General features: G+C 39.7%; 1 protein-coding gene across 1 annotated transcript in view; it reads left to right on the top strand.

The window, feature by feature from the left end:
• Positions 1-892, top strand: part of kcnj3a (potassium inwardly rectifying channel subfamily J member 3a) — a 33,579-nt gene extending 32,687 nt beyond the window's left edge. Inside the window, exon 4 of the mRNA XM_055215826.2 lies at positions 114-892. Within this exon, the coding sequence (XP_055071801.2) occupies positions 114-703 (590 nt within the window). The 3' untranslated portion in view covers positions 704-892. The remainder of the gene's footprint in view (positions 1-113) is intronic.
• Positions 893-18,972: the final 18,080 nt, after the last annotated feature.

Here is an 18,972-nt window from a genome sequence, read left to right as displayed (position 1 = left end):
CTAGCAAGTTTATTTCAGTGTGTAGCAATGCAGTGCTTTAATTGAATGATTGAAGAAACATTGACAAAAACTTTAATTCCACTGCCTGTTTTTTTCTGTATCTTCTCTGACAGGTATGACTTGTCAAGCACGGACGTCTTATACAGAGGATGAGGTGCTATGGGGCCACCGTTTCTTCCCAGTCATATCTCTGGAAGAAGGCTTCTTTAAAGTGGATTATTCCCAGTTTCATGCCACTTTTGAAGTTCCTACTCCTCCCTACAGTGCAAAGGAGCAGGATGAGGTACTACTAATGTCTTCTCCCCTCATGGCTCCATGTATGTGCAACAGTCGGGAGAAGAACAGCTCTCTGGACTGCTTAGAGCTCATTGAAGATTCAGAGAGCACCAACAAATTACCATACAAATTGCAGAAGATGACAGGCAGAGATGGGCTGCCCAGAAAGCTCCTAAGAATGAGCTCTACCACATCAGAGATGACATATAGCCTTGGTGAATTTCCCATGAAGCTACAGCGCATCAGTTCAGTGCCTGGAATCTCGGAGGAGAAGCAGGTTTCTCAGAAAACTAAGATTGCCACAGAGGCCATTAGCAAGTCGATTGCGGACCTCCCACCAAAACTGCAGAGACTGGCTGGAGGAGGTCGTATGGATGGACACTTGCCTCCTAAACTCCGAAAGATGAACTCAGATCGTTTCACTTAAAATATTTCTTAAAAGAATTAATATTTATTTTCAGTGTAGTCTCATGAAAAACGTGACTTTCAAAATATTTTTGTAAAACGAAAATATGTTATTGCTCATTTCTATTTTCAAATTGAATGTTCTGTTGAGTTTTATGTGAACAAAGTATACCCCATTCTACAAGAAACCTAAATGACTGTGTCAGAAAAAGCAAATATCAGATAAAAAACACAATAGTTACAACCTAGTTGCTCCTTTTTACACACTAATGTCATTTTTTGAGTCCTGTGTTATAGCAAGTGCATCCCTTTACCTGTTGAGCACAGTAAGCAATATTTTTGAATATGAAAATAATTAAAGATTAAATTATGTTGTTTTAGCACCACTAGTGTTCACCTGTAAACAGCATTAATTGTGTACACTAGGTATGCTTTAGGACAGGGGTGGGGAGCCCTGGTCCTGGGGGGCCGCTGTCCTGCAGAGTTTAGTTCCAATCTTAATTAAACACACCTGAAAAATCAAATTAAAGTCTTCAGGATCACTTGGAAATGAAATGCAGGTGTGTTTGGGTTGGAGCTGGGCTCTGCAGGACAGTGGCCCTCCGGGCCCCGGGTTCCCCACTCCTGCTTTAGGAGTTCTGCAAAAATGTACAGAGTCACGTTTTTCCGATGAGATCAGGTTGCCTCCGACAGCTGCTGTTATAAAGGGCCCTCTTTTATTTTAAAATATAAAGTGTATATAGATAGATATACAGTGGTGTGAAAAATGGTCGCCCCCCTCCGGATTTCTTGTTATTGCATATTTGTCACTTTAACTTTGATGTTTCGGATCATCAAGCTATTTAAATATTAATAACACAGGTGAACACAACATGCAGTTTTTAATTAAGGAAAAACAAAATCTAAAACTACATGGCCATGTGTGAGAAAGTGCTTGCCCCCTGTTAAAGCATAACTTAACTGTGGTTTATCACACGTGAGTTCAATTTCTCTAGTAACACACAGGCCTGATATCTGCCACACCTTTTCACAATAAATAAATTATTTTAAAAGGACCTACCTGACAAAGTGAATTAGACTATTCAATTCAATTCAATTTTATTTATATAGCACTTTTCACAATTGTTAATTGTTTCAAAGCAGCTTTACATTAATAGATGTAGGAAAAGCATAGAAAAGCAAGCGTAGTAATAATGTAACATATACAGTAAAGTAGTAAGTTAAGCCAAAGGTGGATGCACCAGGGGATGAAAAAAACCCTAGGAGAAAATCCCTCCGGGCTAGTGCAGGGGGAAAACTCCTAGGAGGGGAAAAACCCTTGAGAGATATACATATATATTTATATATATATAAATACTATTGGGGCATGTGAACGGGTAAGTGAATTAAACTGGTTCCACTGGTGGTCACTGGTCAGGTATCGCTTGGGCATCTCGTTGAAGGACGGTCAGTACATCAGTGATGTGATGACCTTCACAGCTGCTAGGAACTGAGTCTGTTTGTCTCATTGTCCTCGGGGTCGAGGACGAGACAGGGAGACAGAAACAGAATCCTATTAGCGTAGGGGCCGTTCATATGTAATGCAAGCAGAGGGGAGACAAGTCACACATGATCAAGTCCAAGCAAGTCTCAAGTTTTAAACCATTAAGTCCAAGTCAAGTCTCAAGTCACAGTTCAGATAAATCAAGCAAGTCAAGTCAAGGGTTCACCCTAAGCAAGTTAAGTCGAGTCCTGATAAGTTTCAAGTCAAGTCACAGTACTAAAATAAACAGGGGTACATATTTTCAATAGGTCCAAAATTAGCATTAGGTAAAGAAATCAAATCAAAAGAATAAAAACACAGTCTTTATTTATTATCTTTATTTATTTATTTATTATTTTTTAGAGCTACAGAATTTATTTGATTTTGTTTGATTAACATGGTTCACCCAAGGATGAAAGTTCTGTCATTATTTGCTCACCCTCATGTTGTTGCAAACCCTCATAAATTTCATTGTTCTGATAAACACAAAGGAAGATTTTTTAAGAAATGTTTGTAACCAAACCGTTTGTGGACCCCATTTACTTCCATAGTATTCTTTTTTTCTACTATGGAAGTGAATGGGGTCCACAAACAGTTTAGTTACAAACATTTCTCAAAATATCTTCCTTTGTGTTCCTCACAACAATTACATTTTTACAGGTTTGTAACAACATGAGAGTGAGTAAATGATGAGTTTTTCATTTTTGGGTGAACTATCCCTTTAATGACACAAACATGAGAAGGTTAATTGAGGTTACTGTTTCTTTAAAACAGACTGGTTCCTGCCTCTAATCTTTACATACATTTAAGAAATAAACAAATGTTTTTATTAGAAAAAGAATACTGTAGATATATCCTTTTGTTTGTATGTGTCCTGTCAAGAACAGAAAGATTTTATGTTTGCTTGTTTTTAAAACCATTCTCTCTTGTGTGTGCACTATTGAGGGCTCTTAAACGTGCACGCACACACCAACGAAGGACGAATTGCAAACGGCGCAGCATAACAGTCGCTCCACATAATTTTTTTTTTTGTTTTTTGTTTTACAATGCTCTGTTCGCCAAATGTATTTTAATGGACTACAGTGTGAGAGACAGTAGCACAACTCTTTCTATAGTCTACACATCAAGAGTTCTGATCTAGGGATGATCATGAGCTGGACCAGACACATTCAACCGCACGTGCGTCTGCGCTTAGTTACAGAAAGGTACTCACTTTGGGGCCTTTTTGGGGTTAAAATCACTTGAATGTTAACATTTGCAAGCCCTTAAAGCATGTGCAAATGATAAACTTTTCCTGTTTAAATTTACGTATCAATCCGCAAATCGAATTAAGTTACATGCGAGCCAAACCGTGGGTCGTGACTCGTGACCACAGATCAACTGCAAGCGTATTTTCCAAACGCAGTCTACACAAACACTTGTGCATATTTAATACAGACATTATCCTACATGTAATATAAAGATACGCCACTGTTATAGCCAAATTCCCCAATACATATTTACCAGACGTATCAATAATGATAATGGTCACATTTTAAGCATAATAATTATGCAACCAGGGCCAAATTATGACAAACAGGAAAGATTAACGTTAATGTATTGCATTGGTAAACATTATAGAGTAGAACTGACTATAAAGAGATGACTTTCTTACCTTATGGTTCTTGACGTTGTGGTTGTCCTGTCGGATATTCTTGCGTTGCATATATTGCATCTGGCAAATCTTTTTTTATTGGCACGGTCCAGTTCAAAGTCTTTATAGCCAAACAAGACTATTTGTGGAGCTCGACTAACGTTACAGTCTGCCATGTTTGGCGCGGTTTGAATTGTTTAGCGTTAAAGGCGCAGACGCTGATTAGTGGTACTGATGTCACAATAATATTTTTTTATTTTAATGAATTTTATTGCTGTTTGTTTATTATTTATAAGTTCAAGTCATTGTCGAGTCTTCCCCTTCAAGTCAAGTCAAGTCTCAAGTAACTTGTTCTCAAGTCAAAGTCAAGTCAAGTCATTTTCATACTTTAATCAAGCAAGTCACAAGTCCTGAAAATTGTGACTCGAGTCAAGTCATGTGACTCGAGTCCCCCACTTCTGAATGCAAGTGTCATACATTATAGTGGTTTAAGTCAGCTCGGTTCCAGACAGGCTAACTATTGCGGCATAAGTATATTACCCATGTGGTATGTAAGTGCTTTTTCTAGACAAACTAACTATTGCGGGATAAGTACATTTACTGGACTTTTTATGTGAATGCTTTGTTAAAGAAGAATGTCTTAAACAAATGAGAAATAACGTAATTGAGAAGGTTATAAAGCCATTTCTAAGCTTCGCGACTTTAGCGAACCACAGTGAGGGCTATTATCTACAAATGGCGAAAACATGGAACAGTGGAGAACCTTCCCAGGAGTGGCCGGCCGACCAAAATTTCCCCAAGAGTGCAGCAATGACTCATCCAAGAGGTCACAAAAGACCCCACAACAACATCCAAAGAACTCCAAACATCACTTGCCTCAGTTACGGTCAGAGTTCATGACTCCAACATAAGATAGAGACTGGGCAAAAGTGGACTGCATAGCAGAGTTTCAAGACAAAAACCACTGCTGAGCAAAAAGAACATAAAGGCTCCTCTCACTTTGGCCAGAAAACATCTTGATTATCACCTTACGAATATTAACCATTGCTTCTTTGTGGTAAAAGTAAAGTAACCATTTTTTTTACTACAGTAACCATGGTTTAACTATGATTTTTTTTTTTTAAAAACATGGTTGTCAAAACCATATTTTGTGGTAACCATGTTTTTTTAACTGTAGTAAAACCATGGTTAATTTTTGTAACAAAGACTTTTGGGAAAATACTCTGTGGACTGACGAAACAAAAGTGTAACGTTTTGGAAACTGTGTGTCCCATTATGTCTGGCGTAAAATAACACTGCATTTCAATTCAATTTTATTTATATAGTGCTTTTCACAATAGTTAATTGTTTCAAAGCAGCTTTACATTGATAGAAACAGTAAAAAGCAACAGATAGCACAACATAATACACGATAGCATAAGCAGTAAAATTTGCTGCAGCTATGACTCAACATTATAAGCGAGCGTATTACTATTGTAACGTCTAGAAGAGGAAGCTAAGTTAAGCCCAAGAAGGCTGCCTCCCCGGGTTAAAAAAACCCCTAGGAGAAAAAAACCCGGGCTTTTAGCCGAGGAAATAAAAAAAGTCCTAGGAGGGAAAAACCCTTGGGAGATATGTATATATATATATATATATATATATATATATATATATACAGTCCTGTTCAAAACAATAGCAGCACAATGTGACCAACCAGAACAATCAAGGTTTTTGGTATATTTTTTGTTGCTACGTGGCAAACAAGTTGCCGGTAGGTTCAGTGGATTCTCAGAAAACAAATGAGACCCAGCACTCACGACACGCACGCTCCCAAGGCTGCGCAACTGGGCAAGTAGTTGAATTAGCTGAAAGGGGCGTGTTCAAAAAAACAGCAGTGTGGCATTCAATCACTGAGGTCATCAATTTTGTGAAGAAACAGGTGTGAATCAGGTGGCCCCTATTTAAGGATGAAGCCAACACTTGTTGAACATGCATTTGAAAGCTGAGGAAAATCGGTCGTTCAAGACATTGTTCAGAAGAACAGCGTTCTTTGATTAAAAAGTTGATTGGAGAGGGGAAAACCTATAAAGAGGTGCAAAAAATGATAGGCTGTTCAGCTAAAATGATCTCCAATGCCTTAAAATGGAGAGCAAAACCAGAGAGACGTGGAAGAAAACGGAAGACAACCATCAAAATGGATAGAAGAATAACCAGAATGGCAAAGGCTCAGCCAATGATCACCTCCAGGATGATCAAAGACAGTGTGGATTTACCTGTAAGTACTGTGACAGTTAGAAGACGTCTGTGTGAAGCTAATCTATTTTCAAGAATCCCCCGCAAAGTCCCTCTGTTAAAAAAAGGCATGTGCAGAAGAGGTTACAATTTGCCAAAGAACACATCAACTGGCCTAAAGAGAAATGGAGGAACATTTTGTGGACTGATGAGAGTAAAATTGTTCTTTTTGGGTCCAAGGGCCACAGGCAGTTTGTGAGACGACCCCCAAACTCTGAATTCAAGCCACAGTACACAGTGAAGACACTGAAGCATGGAGCATGATATGGGCATGTTTCTCCTACTATGGTGTTGGGCCTATTTATCGCATACCAGGGATCATGGATCAGTTTGCATATGTTAAAATACTTGAAGAGGTCATGTTGCCCTATGCTGAAGAGGACATGCCCTTGAAATGGTTGTTTCAACAAGACAATGACCCAAAACACACTAGTAAAGGGGCAAAGTCTTGGTTCCAAACCAACAAAATTAATGTTATGGAGTGGCCAGCCCAATCTCCAGACCTTAATCCAATTGAGAACTTGTGGGGTGATATCAAAAATGCTGTTTCTGAAGCAAAACCAAGAAATGTAAATGAATTGTGGAATGTTGTTAAAGAATCATGGAGTGGAATAACAGCTGAGAGGTGCCACAAGTTGGTTGACTCCATGCCACACAGATGTCAAGCAGTTTTAAAAAAACTGTGGTCATACAACTGAATATTAGTTTAGTGATTCACAGGATTGCTAGATCCCAGAAAAAAAAATGTTTGTACAAAATAGTTTTGAGTTTGTACAGTCAAAGGTAGACACTGCTATTTTTTTGAACACACCCCTCCCAACTAATTGCCCAATTGCACAGCCCCAAGAGCGCGCACACCATGAACGCTGGGTCTTGTTTGTTTTCTGAGAATCTACTGAACCTACTGTTAACTTGTTTGCCACGTAGCAATAAAAAATATACTAAAAACCTTGATTATTCTGGTTAGTCACATTGTACTGCTATTATTTTGAACAAGACTGTATATATATATATATATACACACACACACACACACACACACACATATAAACGGATAAGGAGATTAAGCGGAGATTAAGCGGAGATTAAACGGGTTCTGCTAGTGATCGTTGGTCAGGCATCAGCTGGGCATCACGTTAAAGGAAGGCCAGTAGATCAGAGGTGTGCCGACTTTTACATTTACTGGAACTGGGTCTGTTTGTCTCATTGTCCTCGGGGTCGAGGACGAGACAGGGAGAGAAAAACAAAATCATATTAGTTTAGGGGACGTTCACATGTAATGCAAGTGTCACACAGTGATGTAGTTTAAATCAGCTTAGTTCCAGACAGACAAACTATTGCGGCATAATTATGTTATCCACAGTTGAGGATTTTGCAAATTGGGTGCCCAATGCGAAGGTATATATGGTAACTAAGGGTCACCTTCCGATCTTTAAGAAAAATTAAACCTGTCGACCCGTTTGGCTAAGGCCTGAAGCCCCACTGTCGTCGTTAATGCAGGTTCAGTGGCAAACGGGTCTATATTGCATAATATTCACAAGACACATGAAAGTGCCAAAATCGCAACCCGACCATACGTGCCAACCCGTTTGACTAAGGCGGTAGGCCCCACTGTCGTCGTTAATGCAGGTTCAGTGGCAAACGGGTCTATATTGCATACTTTTCACAAGACACATGAAAGTGCCCAAATCGCAACCCGACCATACGTGCCAACCCATTTGACTAAGGCCAGAGGCCCCACTGTCGTTGTTAATGCATTTCATAAAAAGAACATCATACCAACAGTAAAATATGGTGGTGGTAGTGTGATCGTCTAGGGCTAATTGCTGCTTAAGGACATGAAAGACTTGCTGTGATATTTGGAACCATGAATTCTGCTGTCTACCAAAAATCCTGAAGGAGAATGTCTGGTCATCTGTTCCTGACCTCAAGCTGAAGTGAACTTGGGTTCTGCAGCAGGACAATGATCCAAAACACAACAGCAAGTCCACATTTGAATGGCTCAAGAAAAAAAAAATGAAGACTTTAGAGTAGCCTTGTCAAAGTCCTGACCTCAGTTCTATTGAGATGCGGTGGAATGACCTTAGGAAAGGCGCTTCATGCTCAAAACCCTCCAATGTGGCCGAATTACAATAATTCTGTGCCAAAATTCCTCCACAGTGCTGTAAAAGACTCATTGCAAGTTATGGCAAATGCTTGATTGCAGTTGTTGCTGCTAAGGGTGACCCAATCAGTCATTACGTTTAGGGGGCAAACACTTTTTCACACAGGGCTATGAAGTTTTCAATTTTGTGTCCCCCTAATGATGAAGCGGCATGTTGTTTTCACGTGTGTTATCTCTAATTTTTACATTGTTTGGTGATCAAAAACATTAAAGTGTGACAAATATGCAAAAAACATAGGAAATCCGGAGGAGGGCCGACACTTTTTCACACCACTGTACATATATGCAGTTGAAAATTTTTATTAATGTAACCAGGATATCTGTTCCTCTGACAAGTTCTTAGGCAGTGAACAGACTCTATTTGGTTGTTGTTACAACAAGCACAATATGGTATGGATGTAACCCTCAAGTGCATGTTACAATATCTTTCTCTGAAAGGCATGTTAAGCCTTACATATTAGTATGCCAAGGATATTTCTTCAAGCCATATGGTTGTATAATGGACAGTTCCTACATGGCTGATTAAGATTTACTCATAATATACTTTTACCTTGTTTACCTGTTTTCTGAGGCTATGTTAAAAATGCATGTTTGCTTTATCAGAGGAAATAGATAGAAGTTTATCCTTACACATTGTCATTGCTTTTAATGATATGCTTTATTTGTACATTTTTATAATCATAGTAATTCGTTTTTATTTCTGTGTGCAAGGTGAGTGACTGATATTTTAAAGACTGATAATAATTTATATATGGAGTTAAAAAAGTTGTGTCTTAGTAAACATTGCAACCTCCTCTTATAGCACAAGACAACTTAATGCATATCTACCAATTAGAAGAGTAAAGCCATTATACATTATTGAGGAGTGTCAATAAATACTAGACTTCAGAGATTTGCATGTCTAACCTTTACTTTTTTATATTTACTGAAAGAAAAAAGGAAAAAAGAAAAAGTGGAAGACCCCCAGAGGCAGTGCTGAAATCACTAGTGGAAAAGCCCTCTGCTTGCTCTTGACCAAGAACTGAATAACAAAGTTGCCACCCCGTGACTGATGACGTGCCAACCTCTGTTCAGTGGCGTGTTTACCATTTTGGTGGCCCTTAGCAAAGTCCAAGAACCGGGGCCCCCCATGCCCCAGCATTGCCCCAGGTTTTTTATTTGAATTGCACAACAATAATATTCAGTATATAGGCTACGTTTACACGGAAACTATCTGAAGAGAAAACGCAAAAGTGGCGATGCGTTATCACTTTTTATTTCGCGTTTATACGAGGGTTTTGGGGGTGGAAATCTGCGTGCACACAGTGACGCAAAAGTGTGTGATATTCGATGTAGTTTGCACTCCAGACGGCTAGGTGGCAATGTGAAGCACTGACACACAACAACACCAAGTCTGCGCGCCTGCGTACAAACTTCTTACTACTTCTCTCCCTAGTAGCGCGAAACACAACATGGCGAAGCGAACAGCAAAAGCTGACAATTTTGTCTGGACAGACGAAGAGGTGGAGTTATTGCTCCAAACAACCTTAAATTACAAAACAACAAAGGCACATCAGGGCGTGGACTGGGAGTCCTGCCAGTCAAAATATACAGACATATGGACCGAATTTCTTCAGCAGTATCCTATACCTGGAGGGACATCATATCCACACGAGAAAGACGCTATTAGCAAAAGTCAGATAACATCAAAGCTGAAAGCCATCCGGATCAAGTATAGGCAGGCTGTGGATACCCAACGGCAGAGTGGCAATGGCCGAGTAATCACTCTATATTTTGATTTATGTAACGAAATATGGGGTGGGTCGCCAGCAACCACAGCAATAGAGGCCGGTGTTGAAACATCAGAGGTGAACGAAACCGTGGACACTAGTAGTGAGTCAAACGCGAGCATTACATCGTCTGATCTGCCGAACACAGAAGAATCAATTGTCAGCCCCCATAGCCTACCTCAGCCCAGAAGCGGAGAAATCTACTTCAGGTATGTTTTTGTTCATTACACAAACCATGCCCATTGGTGTAACGTAAGTCTACGACGTAATACGCAGTTATACGCAGGATACCCACTAAGCTCCAGGATTTTCATCCAATGACATGTAACAACATACTTTTAATTATAAATTTGTCATCTGTGTTATTTTGTCATCACATAGTCTAAATAAAAAGATATTTCCCTCGTTAATAAAGATACAACTCCATAAAAATTTATTAAAAAAAAAATGTGTGTCAGAATGCTGGAAATGAAGTTTTTGACGGTGAACATTTTCCTGGGGGAGGACACCCAGACCCCCCCCACTATGATATGCCCCCCATATATATATACAGTACAGTATACCCACTACAATACATTACACTGCACCACTGACCATGCCATACTATTTATTATTGTCAATACCAAAGATATCATTAGCTAATGAACGTTAATACTTTCCCTCTGTTCTTTTCAAGGCAAGGCTTGATGGCCATAAAGGTGAAAGGCTCCAGAAGAAACTTCGGGTGGATCCAGTGCAGACTGACCTCGACATAAAGAAGAAGATTGTAGATATCTTGGAGAAGGCTGAAAAAAGCAACAGCAATAGGCTGGACACAATTGCAGAGGCTCAAATTAGAATAAGCCATAGTTTTGATGTCCTTGTGAGACACATGACATCTCAGCCACAAGCAAACCGTGCCCCACCTGACCACTACAACACAGCACAGCTCATGGCCCCTGCACATCCATACACACCATCACCCATGGGCCCTGCACATTCATACACAGCTCAGCCCATGGCCCCCGCACATTCGTACACACCACCACCTATGGGCCCTGCACATTCATACACACCAGCACCCATGGGCCCTGCACATTCGTACGCAACACAGCCAATGGGCCCTGCACTTCCATCCTCCTACAGACAATTCCTGCTGGGGGAACACTCCGATGAGGAAGAGACTTAACCTGTGTCTCTTTAGGAAAACTTTGAGTTCGTAGAGTTAGGTTAAACTTGTTTACATTTTGGTACACTGTGCAGTACCTGCCTACTGTTTAAGCACAGTGGAAAAAGAGGAAACATTAGATTAAGATTAATACTGATCTAACAAACTGAACTAACAAACACCAGCAAACAACATTATAAGTTGGTTATTGCTTGAATTTATGGATGGGAATCACATAAAACTCTTATGTTCATATTGCAAAAACAAACTTACTGTGAGATACAACAAGCATATAGACTAGAAATACACTAAAGATGATATTTTAATGACAATGATGAGATACAGAATATGATTTGTCTATTTTCGACGTGATTAAAACCCCTGCGTGGTGTCTTTATCATGTTTATACCTGTGCGAGTGTGGAACAAAAGATGCGTGTCACTGATCAAACCAAACCACCAATCACAGGTGTGAAGCCCAAAGTCTTTAAAGTAAACTTGACCATCAAGTGAATGTTGTGCAGAGAGAGTTGAGCGAGCGCTCATTCCAGCACTTGTGTGGCTGCATTTGTGCGCGCTGTGCAGAGGTGCGCTTTCACTCATGAAGTAGCCTATATGTGCCCTCGCGAGGATGAGCGCAAATATTATTCTACGTGCATACTCGCACATCTCTCCCTCGCGCATGCTTTAACCGTACCTTAGATTCGGTCTGAATAAACGTAACATACTTTCGCACACCTTGTGGCCAGTAGGGGGCAATTGCGTGGTTTGCGTGGTGGTTAAACACGCCACTGCCTCTGTTTAGAAAGCACAGAACCCCTCTGTGCATCATGAAAACAAACAAACAACTGGTCAGTCTTGCGCCAGGCTGCAATTTTTTGATTATCTGACCTGGCAGATATACTGCTCGAATAGAAAGTATTGCTGAGTCCAAACAAGCAGGTTGTGAGCTAGCTGAAGAGCACTGTGTGATCTTGTGCCTTCCTGATTGAATTGACTTTATTACAAACTATTAAAAGAGGAAAAAAACAAAGAAGGAAAACACATAATAAAATATAATAATGCATATTGAGATAATCAAAACAAAATAATCAACACAAAATTTAAAAAAAATAATGCTTTAGGCTTATCATATTCTACCCCCGGTATTTACCAATACCAAATCACAGTCAAACAAGATTAATTAGACATAATTTTGAGCATTAACAACATATATCACTTTCACTTATCACTTTTATCTAAATATTTTATAATAAATAAAAACTTTTTAAAAAAGTGTCCATTTGTGATGAGACCAGACAATGAGAACAGAATAAGCTGATAACTATCAAAAATCTGCTTATTACAGAAAACTGTTTTCATGCGTTTACATGCAAGTCAATAAGCCTGCTATGCAGACACCTGCGTTTACATGGGGCTTGAAGAATTATCAGTTTTCTCGCAGGCAGTGACATCACCACCTATAGTACACAATAGTCATTCAAAAAGTCAACGGCATATCTGTCTTAAGGTGTACTGTTGTATCTCTTCTCGTGTGTGCAGAACTTGTAAATGGAACACGAGCTTCTATTTTAACAGTTTCTCTGCCAACTGCTTTAGTCGAGCGGAGACTTTTATGCGTTACTTTGCGCTTACTTCCGTGTGTGACATTTATCTTTCATACGTGGAGACATGCGCACATGGACAAAACCGTGAGAAAGCCGGTTAAGGTGTTTAGATGCCACGCGAAATCGGTGTAATGAGCAAAAAACTACATGTGCCGATCGGTTTTTGCTTACTCCGTTTATGGGCTTTCCCCGATTAAAGAAAACCTTTTTACGTGTTTACATGACCCCATGTGTTATCAGTTTATTAAGCATAATCGGCATAAGACTGTGCATGTAAACGCACTCATTGAGTGAATGGGAATGAAAGGGTTATAAAGGGATATGGTGATGAAACACAGGTGGTGGTGATTAGAATTCAGGGGAGAGTGAACGAGTGGGAGGAGTGACTAATATTGTGGATGGTGATGGGATCCTGACAGTTGGCACAAACACTAATTCGACACAAGTGCACTATACAAAATATACAAAAAGTACTTTTATTCGATACGGCTTGCTTTTCCTATTACCCTAGTACAGGGCTATTCAACTCTTACCCTGGAGGGCCGGAGCACTGCAGATTTTAGCTCCAACCCTGATCAAACACACCTGAGCAAGCTAATCAAGGTCTTCATGATCACTAGACAATCACAGGTGGGTAAGTTTGATTAGGGTTGGAGCCAAACTATGCAGCGCTCCGGCCCTCCAGGGCAAGAGTTGAATAGCCCTGCCCTAGTACTATGTGCTACTTTTGCTCTGACATATTTAATGTGGGGTTTCCTGCTAATTTTGTAATCAAGTATCACAACACAGAAATTTATTTTCATATAAATTTATCAATAATTTATTTAAATCAAATCACATTTTTAACTTAGTAATTTCAGCTGTAACCACCTCCAAAAAGAGTTGCAAATTTTCCCCAGAACAGAAAATATTAGTATCATCAATAAAATCATACATTTTAGAAGGTCTGTAGCCCAACATATATAATTTATATACAATATAAATAATTTGGTACCCAGGATCGTCCCCTGTGGGATACCACAAGTGATATTTTAATACTCTGATCTATATTGTCATTTTTGTACAAATTGTGGTCTGTTACTTATGAAACTTTTAATCCAATCAAGTAGCCTACAGCATCTCATAATTTTGAAAGATAAATTAAAAATATAAGTTAACAAATTTAGCAATTGCTCCAATTAATTAAAGCCATATCAATGTCATTGCAATCTTCTGACTTTTATTCTTCCACTAACAATTTCAATAATCTCCTTTATCATTTGGTTTCAAATACACAGCCTTCACCTCGCCTACTTCTATGGACATTTGATTTCATCTGCCAGTCTTGGTCCCACACTTACAATAAAGCTATTGTAACCACATCAGATGATTGATATAAAACACTGTCACCATGTTGCCTCGCACCCCTAAAATGTATCATAACAGCCAATATTGTGATAGGTCTTTCTCTCAACTCTATGAAGCTGGTTGAATGTCTAAGCTTGTGTAACACCGTAACACTGTAAAATGAATGCTAAATGAGTTTTGTACTCAGGAGTTCACAGGTAAATTAGGTTTGACTCTAGGAGGGTAAAAAACACTGAGCCAAGTTAGAAATGAAATTTAACAGCCTGCAATTTAATTGTGATTTCAGAATAACTTTTGAATAAACAATTCCCACAAATTGAACAGATACTCTTTCTGTTTCAACTCTCAATATGTGTGTGTGTGTGTGTGTGGCCCTCAATTATCCATCCGTGTAAATGTAGTTCTAAAACGTCAATGTGTTTAAAGGCCTTTTTGTTCATTTATACCAGGGTAGTGTGAGATCAGAGCTTAGCTGATAATCCACATGTGTAGCTCAAAAAGGGCTCTGGCACTCATGCAGAATCAGATTCCACAATATAATGCAATGGAATTTAGCAGATCATTTATTTTTAACATTTAAACACAGACATTTACCATAAAATGTCCACCAGTACAAATATAAAATAAATGTATGACAACATGAACATGTAAACAGCAAAAAGTATTCAAATATGTGACAATATCTATCTTTTTATCTATCTTTCCACTCATTTAAAGCAACACTATGTAGTTTTCAACCTTCATGATATATTTCCAAGACCCTTGTGATGGTACATTGACTTGTAATAGGTTGAATGACACGTATGCCATAGCCTGACGGGGTCTGCAGGGGCATAGGCAGAAATTGTATTTTGGGCAGGCCAGAGCAAAAGTGAGTGGGCCAATAGTTTATCCTAGAATAAAATGACTTAAATTATAATTAAACCTTAGAGTAGAAAAAAGAATAGACAATCTGCAAAAACAGTGACATCTTTCCTTTGCAATTTTCGATGAAGGCAATAATAAAACACTGTCTAAACATGTTCAACCAACACATAGCTCAATAAAGGCTGGACAAACCAGGCCAGGCAGTCTTATTTAGGCTAGTCAGTAGTGCAAAAACAGTTCACCTGAAATAAAGTAGGCTAAAAGTAACAGGAAATTGAAATAATGAAAACTCTCAGCAGAGCACGGTTTGAAATAAATAACAACACACTGCCTAATTTATATTAAATCAACCATATACAATGCAATCAGCCTGCATGGTGGAAATTAAGCTTTTGTGCCAAAAAATAGCAACTCGTTTAAATTAAACAATGTAAGTTAACCTATAAGGCATACATCTATACACAACACACCACTTAGTTAAATCACTTCCCGAGCAAAAATTAAGGAAATGAGTTAAACAACAGGCCTACCTTTGTTGTTTTCATTCTACAAAACAAGACGCAAACGCCTGGGTTTAATGTTGAAAACGGAAATGATCTCATTATAGTCCAAAGAGTCACAGAGTTATTTTTCAAAAAACAAAAGGCACAGGTTTTTGAGGCGAGTAGTACTCGTGGATTCAAATTGGGTTGTACGTGGTTCCTCAATTGCCGTTAGATCATCGGGTCAACCTGTGTCAGTCTGACCGGAGAGCGCACTGGAACTGCCGCCAGGGAGCAAGCGGCAACCGGCGCCACCAGCGCGCCTGACTTGTGGGTTGATGAGTCTGAAGAACTGGGCTGGTAGGACTCGGCAGATGAGGCAGTGGCGTATCGTCTTCCTCAACTCTTGCTTTTTTAAATAACACATTAAAGAAACTTTAGCCATTATTGTGGCAATTTTAATATTAGCTAAAAAAGCAGTTAGCAAAGTTAGCTGGCTGGCTGCCAGAGCCCGTCGCTCCCCACAGAGTCTACCTGTCAGAACCCCTAGCAACCAATTACGTTCCGGAGGCTTCCTACAACTTGCTTTAACAACTCTATTTTATTTAGAAAGCAAATTATACACACACCGGGCAACAATAAATCCGGATTATATTAATATATTTTCTTAAATACATTTGAATAATAAAAATAAACAAAAAATGTATTTTGATTAAACTTGCCTGGGCGGGCCAGGGAGTTATGTGGGCGGGCCAGTGCCGCCCTGGCCCATTACTGGCTACGCCCCTGGGGGTCTGTATTGCTTTTACTGGCACTATGGAACTTCGGGGTGCAGGTAGTAACCGGAGCACAAAAAGAACTACATAATTTAACTGATTTACGCCATATCTCACTTCCACCCCACCCCCATTTCGTCAAGTTCGGACATGAGAGCCTAACTAGCATTTGTTTGTGCTGTCATGCGGGTGTATGTTGTTATCATGGCCGAAGCAGCAACGAAACCCAAAAAGGCAAAGGTTTTGTCGGAGGAGTCTAGGAAGAGAAAAAGGGAGAGTGACAAAATAAAATGCTAGGATACGAGGATAAACTGTGTGTTTTAGTGTTTTTATATTGTATAATGATATTATATATTAAAGATACAATTTGTATTTATGCGCCGAAAGATGGCGCCAGATCAAACAAAAACAATGATGTTGTTTACTGAAGCTCTGGAGCAGCGTGGAATTATGGGATTTGTAGTCTTTAACTTTAGTAATGATGCAAAGTCGGCAACACCAAAGCTCCAAAAATATCAAAAATGTTTATTAATTAAAAACAGTGCTAGGCATCAGGTAACGTTTCGAGCACGCAGGCTCTTCATCTGACGAAGAGCCTGTGTGCTCGAAACGTTACCTGATGCCTAGCACTGTTTTTAATTAATAAACATTTTTGATATTTTTGGAGCTTTGGTGTTGCCGACTTTGCATCATTACTACTACGTTTTTTTGTCGAGCACCCTATTTAAATTGATGTGCGTGCTTTAGCCTGCTCTTAGTCTTTAACTTTAGCCATCAATCAGACGAGAAATCACGTTGATGGATAAGGTAATCAAGTCTTATAAATGTTGCGTTTGATGACATCGTTTATTTCATCATGTAAGTTTATATGTGATGTTCAAAACGAAATTGTTAGTCATATTGATATTACAGTATTAGTCCAAATTCGATGGTAAACACAGTTCAGAATTAAGTTTTCAACTTACAATCTACAATGATTTTTCACATAATGTATTGACAGTACAAATCTTATTGTGAAGTGTCTTAAAACTACCATTTATATTGCTGTACAATACCTTTTGATGTGCATATCGTCCGCGGGAAGACGCACTGATTACAATCGACACACTAATGTTGTGATCAATATAATAGCATACGTTTTTTGAAGGGTTACGAATCAAAACAACTCACCCATCGCGTAAAACACAAACAGGATCAGAATCTCACAATACCTTTGATGTGCATATCGTCCGCGGGAAGACGCGCTGATTACAGTAATGTTGTGATCAATATAATAGCATACGTTTTTTGAAGGGTTACGAATCAAAACAACTCACCCATCGCGTAAAACACAAGCAGGATCAGAATCTCACAATACCTTTTGATGTGCATATCGTCCGCGGGAAGACGCGCTGATTACAATTTAGACACTAATGTTGTGATCAATATAATAGCATACGTTTTTTGAAGGGTTACGAATCAAAACAACTCACCCATCGTGTAAAACACAAGCAGGATCAGAATCTCGGTCTAGTTAAATGTTGTCGTGAAGCTCTCTCCATCCAGATAATGCAACAACAAATTGATCCTCCCTCGTTTTGTTCCAAACTCTTCTTGGGTCGTTTGGTTGGCCCGTACGCTTACAGGAGCTGACACAACCAGCGGCAGACGGTACAGAGATATCCATAAGTCCATAAGCAAGCGCGTAGTTCCGCATTTGTCCACGACACTGGCTGCGTCCGAAAACTCAAGGCAGTGAGGACTTGCCTCGCTGCCTCATGAGGAAATGACTTCGGCCTCGGAGGCCTGAAGGCCGCTCAGAGAAAGGCTTTCCGACGCACTTCAAAGGCAGCGTGTTTGAAATATAAACAGAGAGCGCCTTTGTGATAACTAATCACATATTTGAAAACTACAATACTAATTTCTCGCTAGAAATGCAATTAAAATGCTTAAAAAGTGAAAATATACGTTTATTTTCACTAAATTTGTGCTCCAGCCGCTTCCTTGGCCGCCATTTTATTTTTTCGAGCTCGACCACTGTGGTCATGTGGTTTACGTCAGTAAAGGCGGTGACAAAGGTTCACATGGATATTAACGTCATTGACAGGAGACTGCACTGCCCCGTGTCAATGTTTTGAATGGAAATTTTCTCATGATTTACAAGTAGTTGAAAATGTCACAAGCCAGGGGCTGGCCGCTAATGGTTAAGCCGCGCCCCTTCTAAACTTCCACCTCGAGGAGGTCCCCAAAACCAACCCAATGACCAGACAACAACGAGGACAAGGTAAGTATAAAATATTCTTTATTTATTTAAATAGTTAAAATATACGGGGAGTTGGGGAAAGGGAAATTAAAACTAAAGTCAGGATCTGTCCTCCAGGGGGGGGGGGGGTTTGCGTCGGGGAACGGGCTCCCGCCTCTGGTTCCCTCTGCCCGTGGCGCGCTCCTCTTCCTTCCTGGAGGCAGAATGAAATCACAATGAGTGTTGGTATAAACTTTTCCTGTCAGTGTACCTTTAACAGCGCACGGCGGTTCGCCGCCTGTCTCCCACGGCTCCGTGCTCATTGACTCACTCTTCTTCCTTATTCTCTCTCTCTCCACAGACTCTGCTGGGACACAGGGACACAGTGAATCGGTTCCAAGGTTTTCTCTCACCTCTATGCTGGTTACAGCTTCTAGGTAGGTATGACTCTCTTCACAGCTCAAGATCTCAGTGTTCACGCTGGCT

Source organism: Misgurnus anguillicaudatus, chromosome 17, assembly GCF_027580225.2.
Source record: "Misgurnus anguillicaudatus chromosome 17, ASM2758022v2, whole genome shotgun sequence".
Taxonomy (NCBI): Eukaryota; Metazoa; Chordata; class Actinopteri; order Cypriniformes; family Cobitidae; genus Misgurnus; species Misgurnus anguillicaudatus.
The sequence above is the reverse complement of the archived record's forward strand: the minus strand, read 5'-3'. Positions and strand labels throughout refer to the sequence as shown.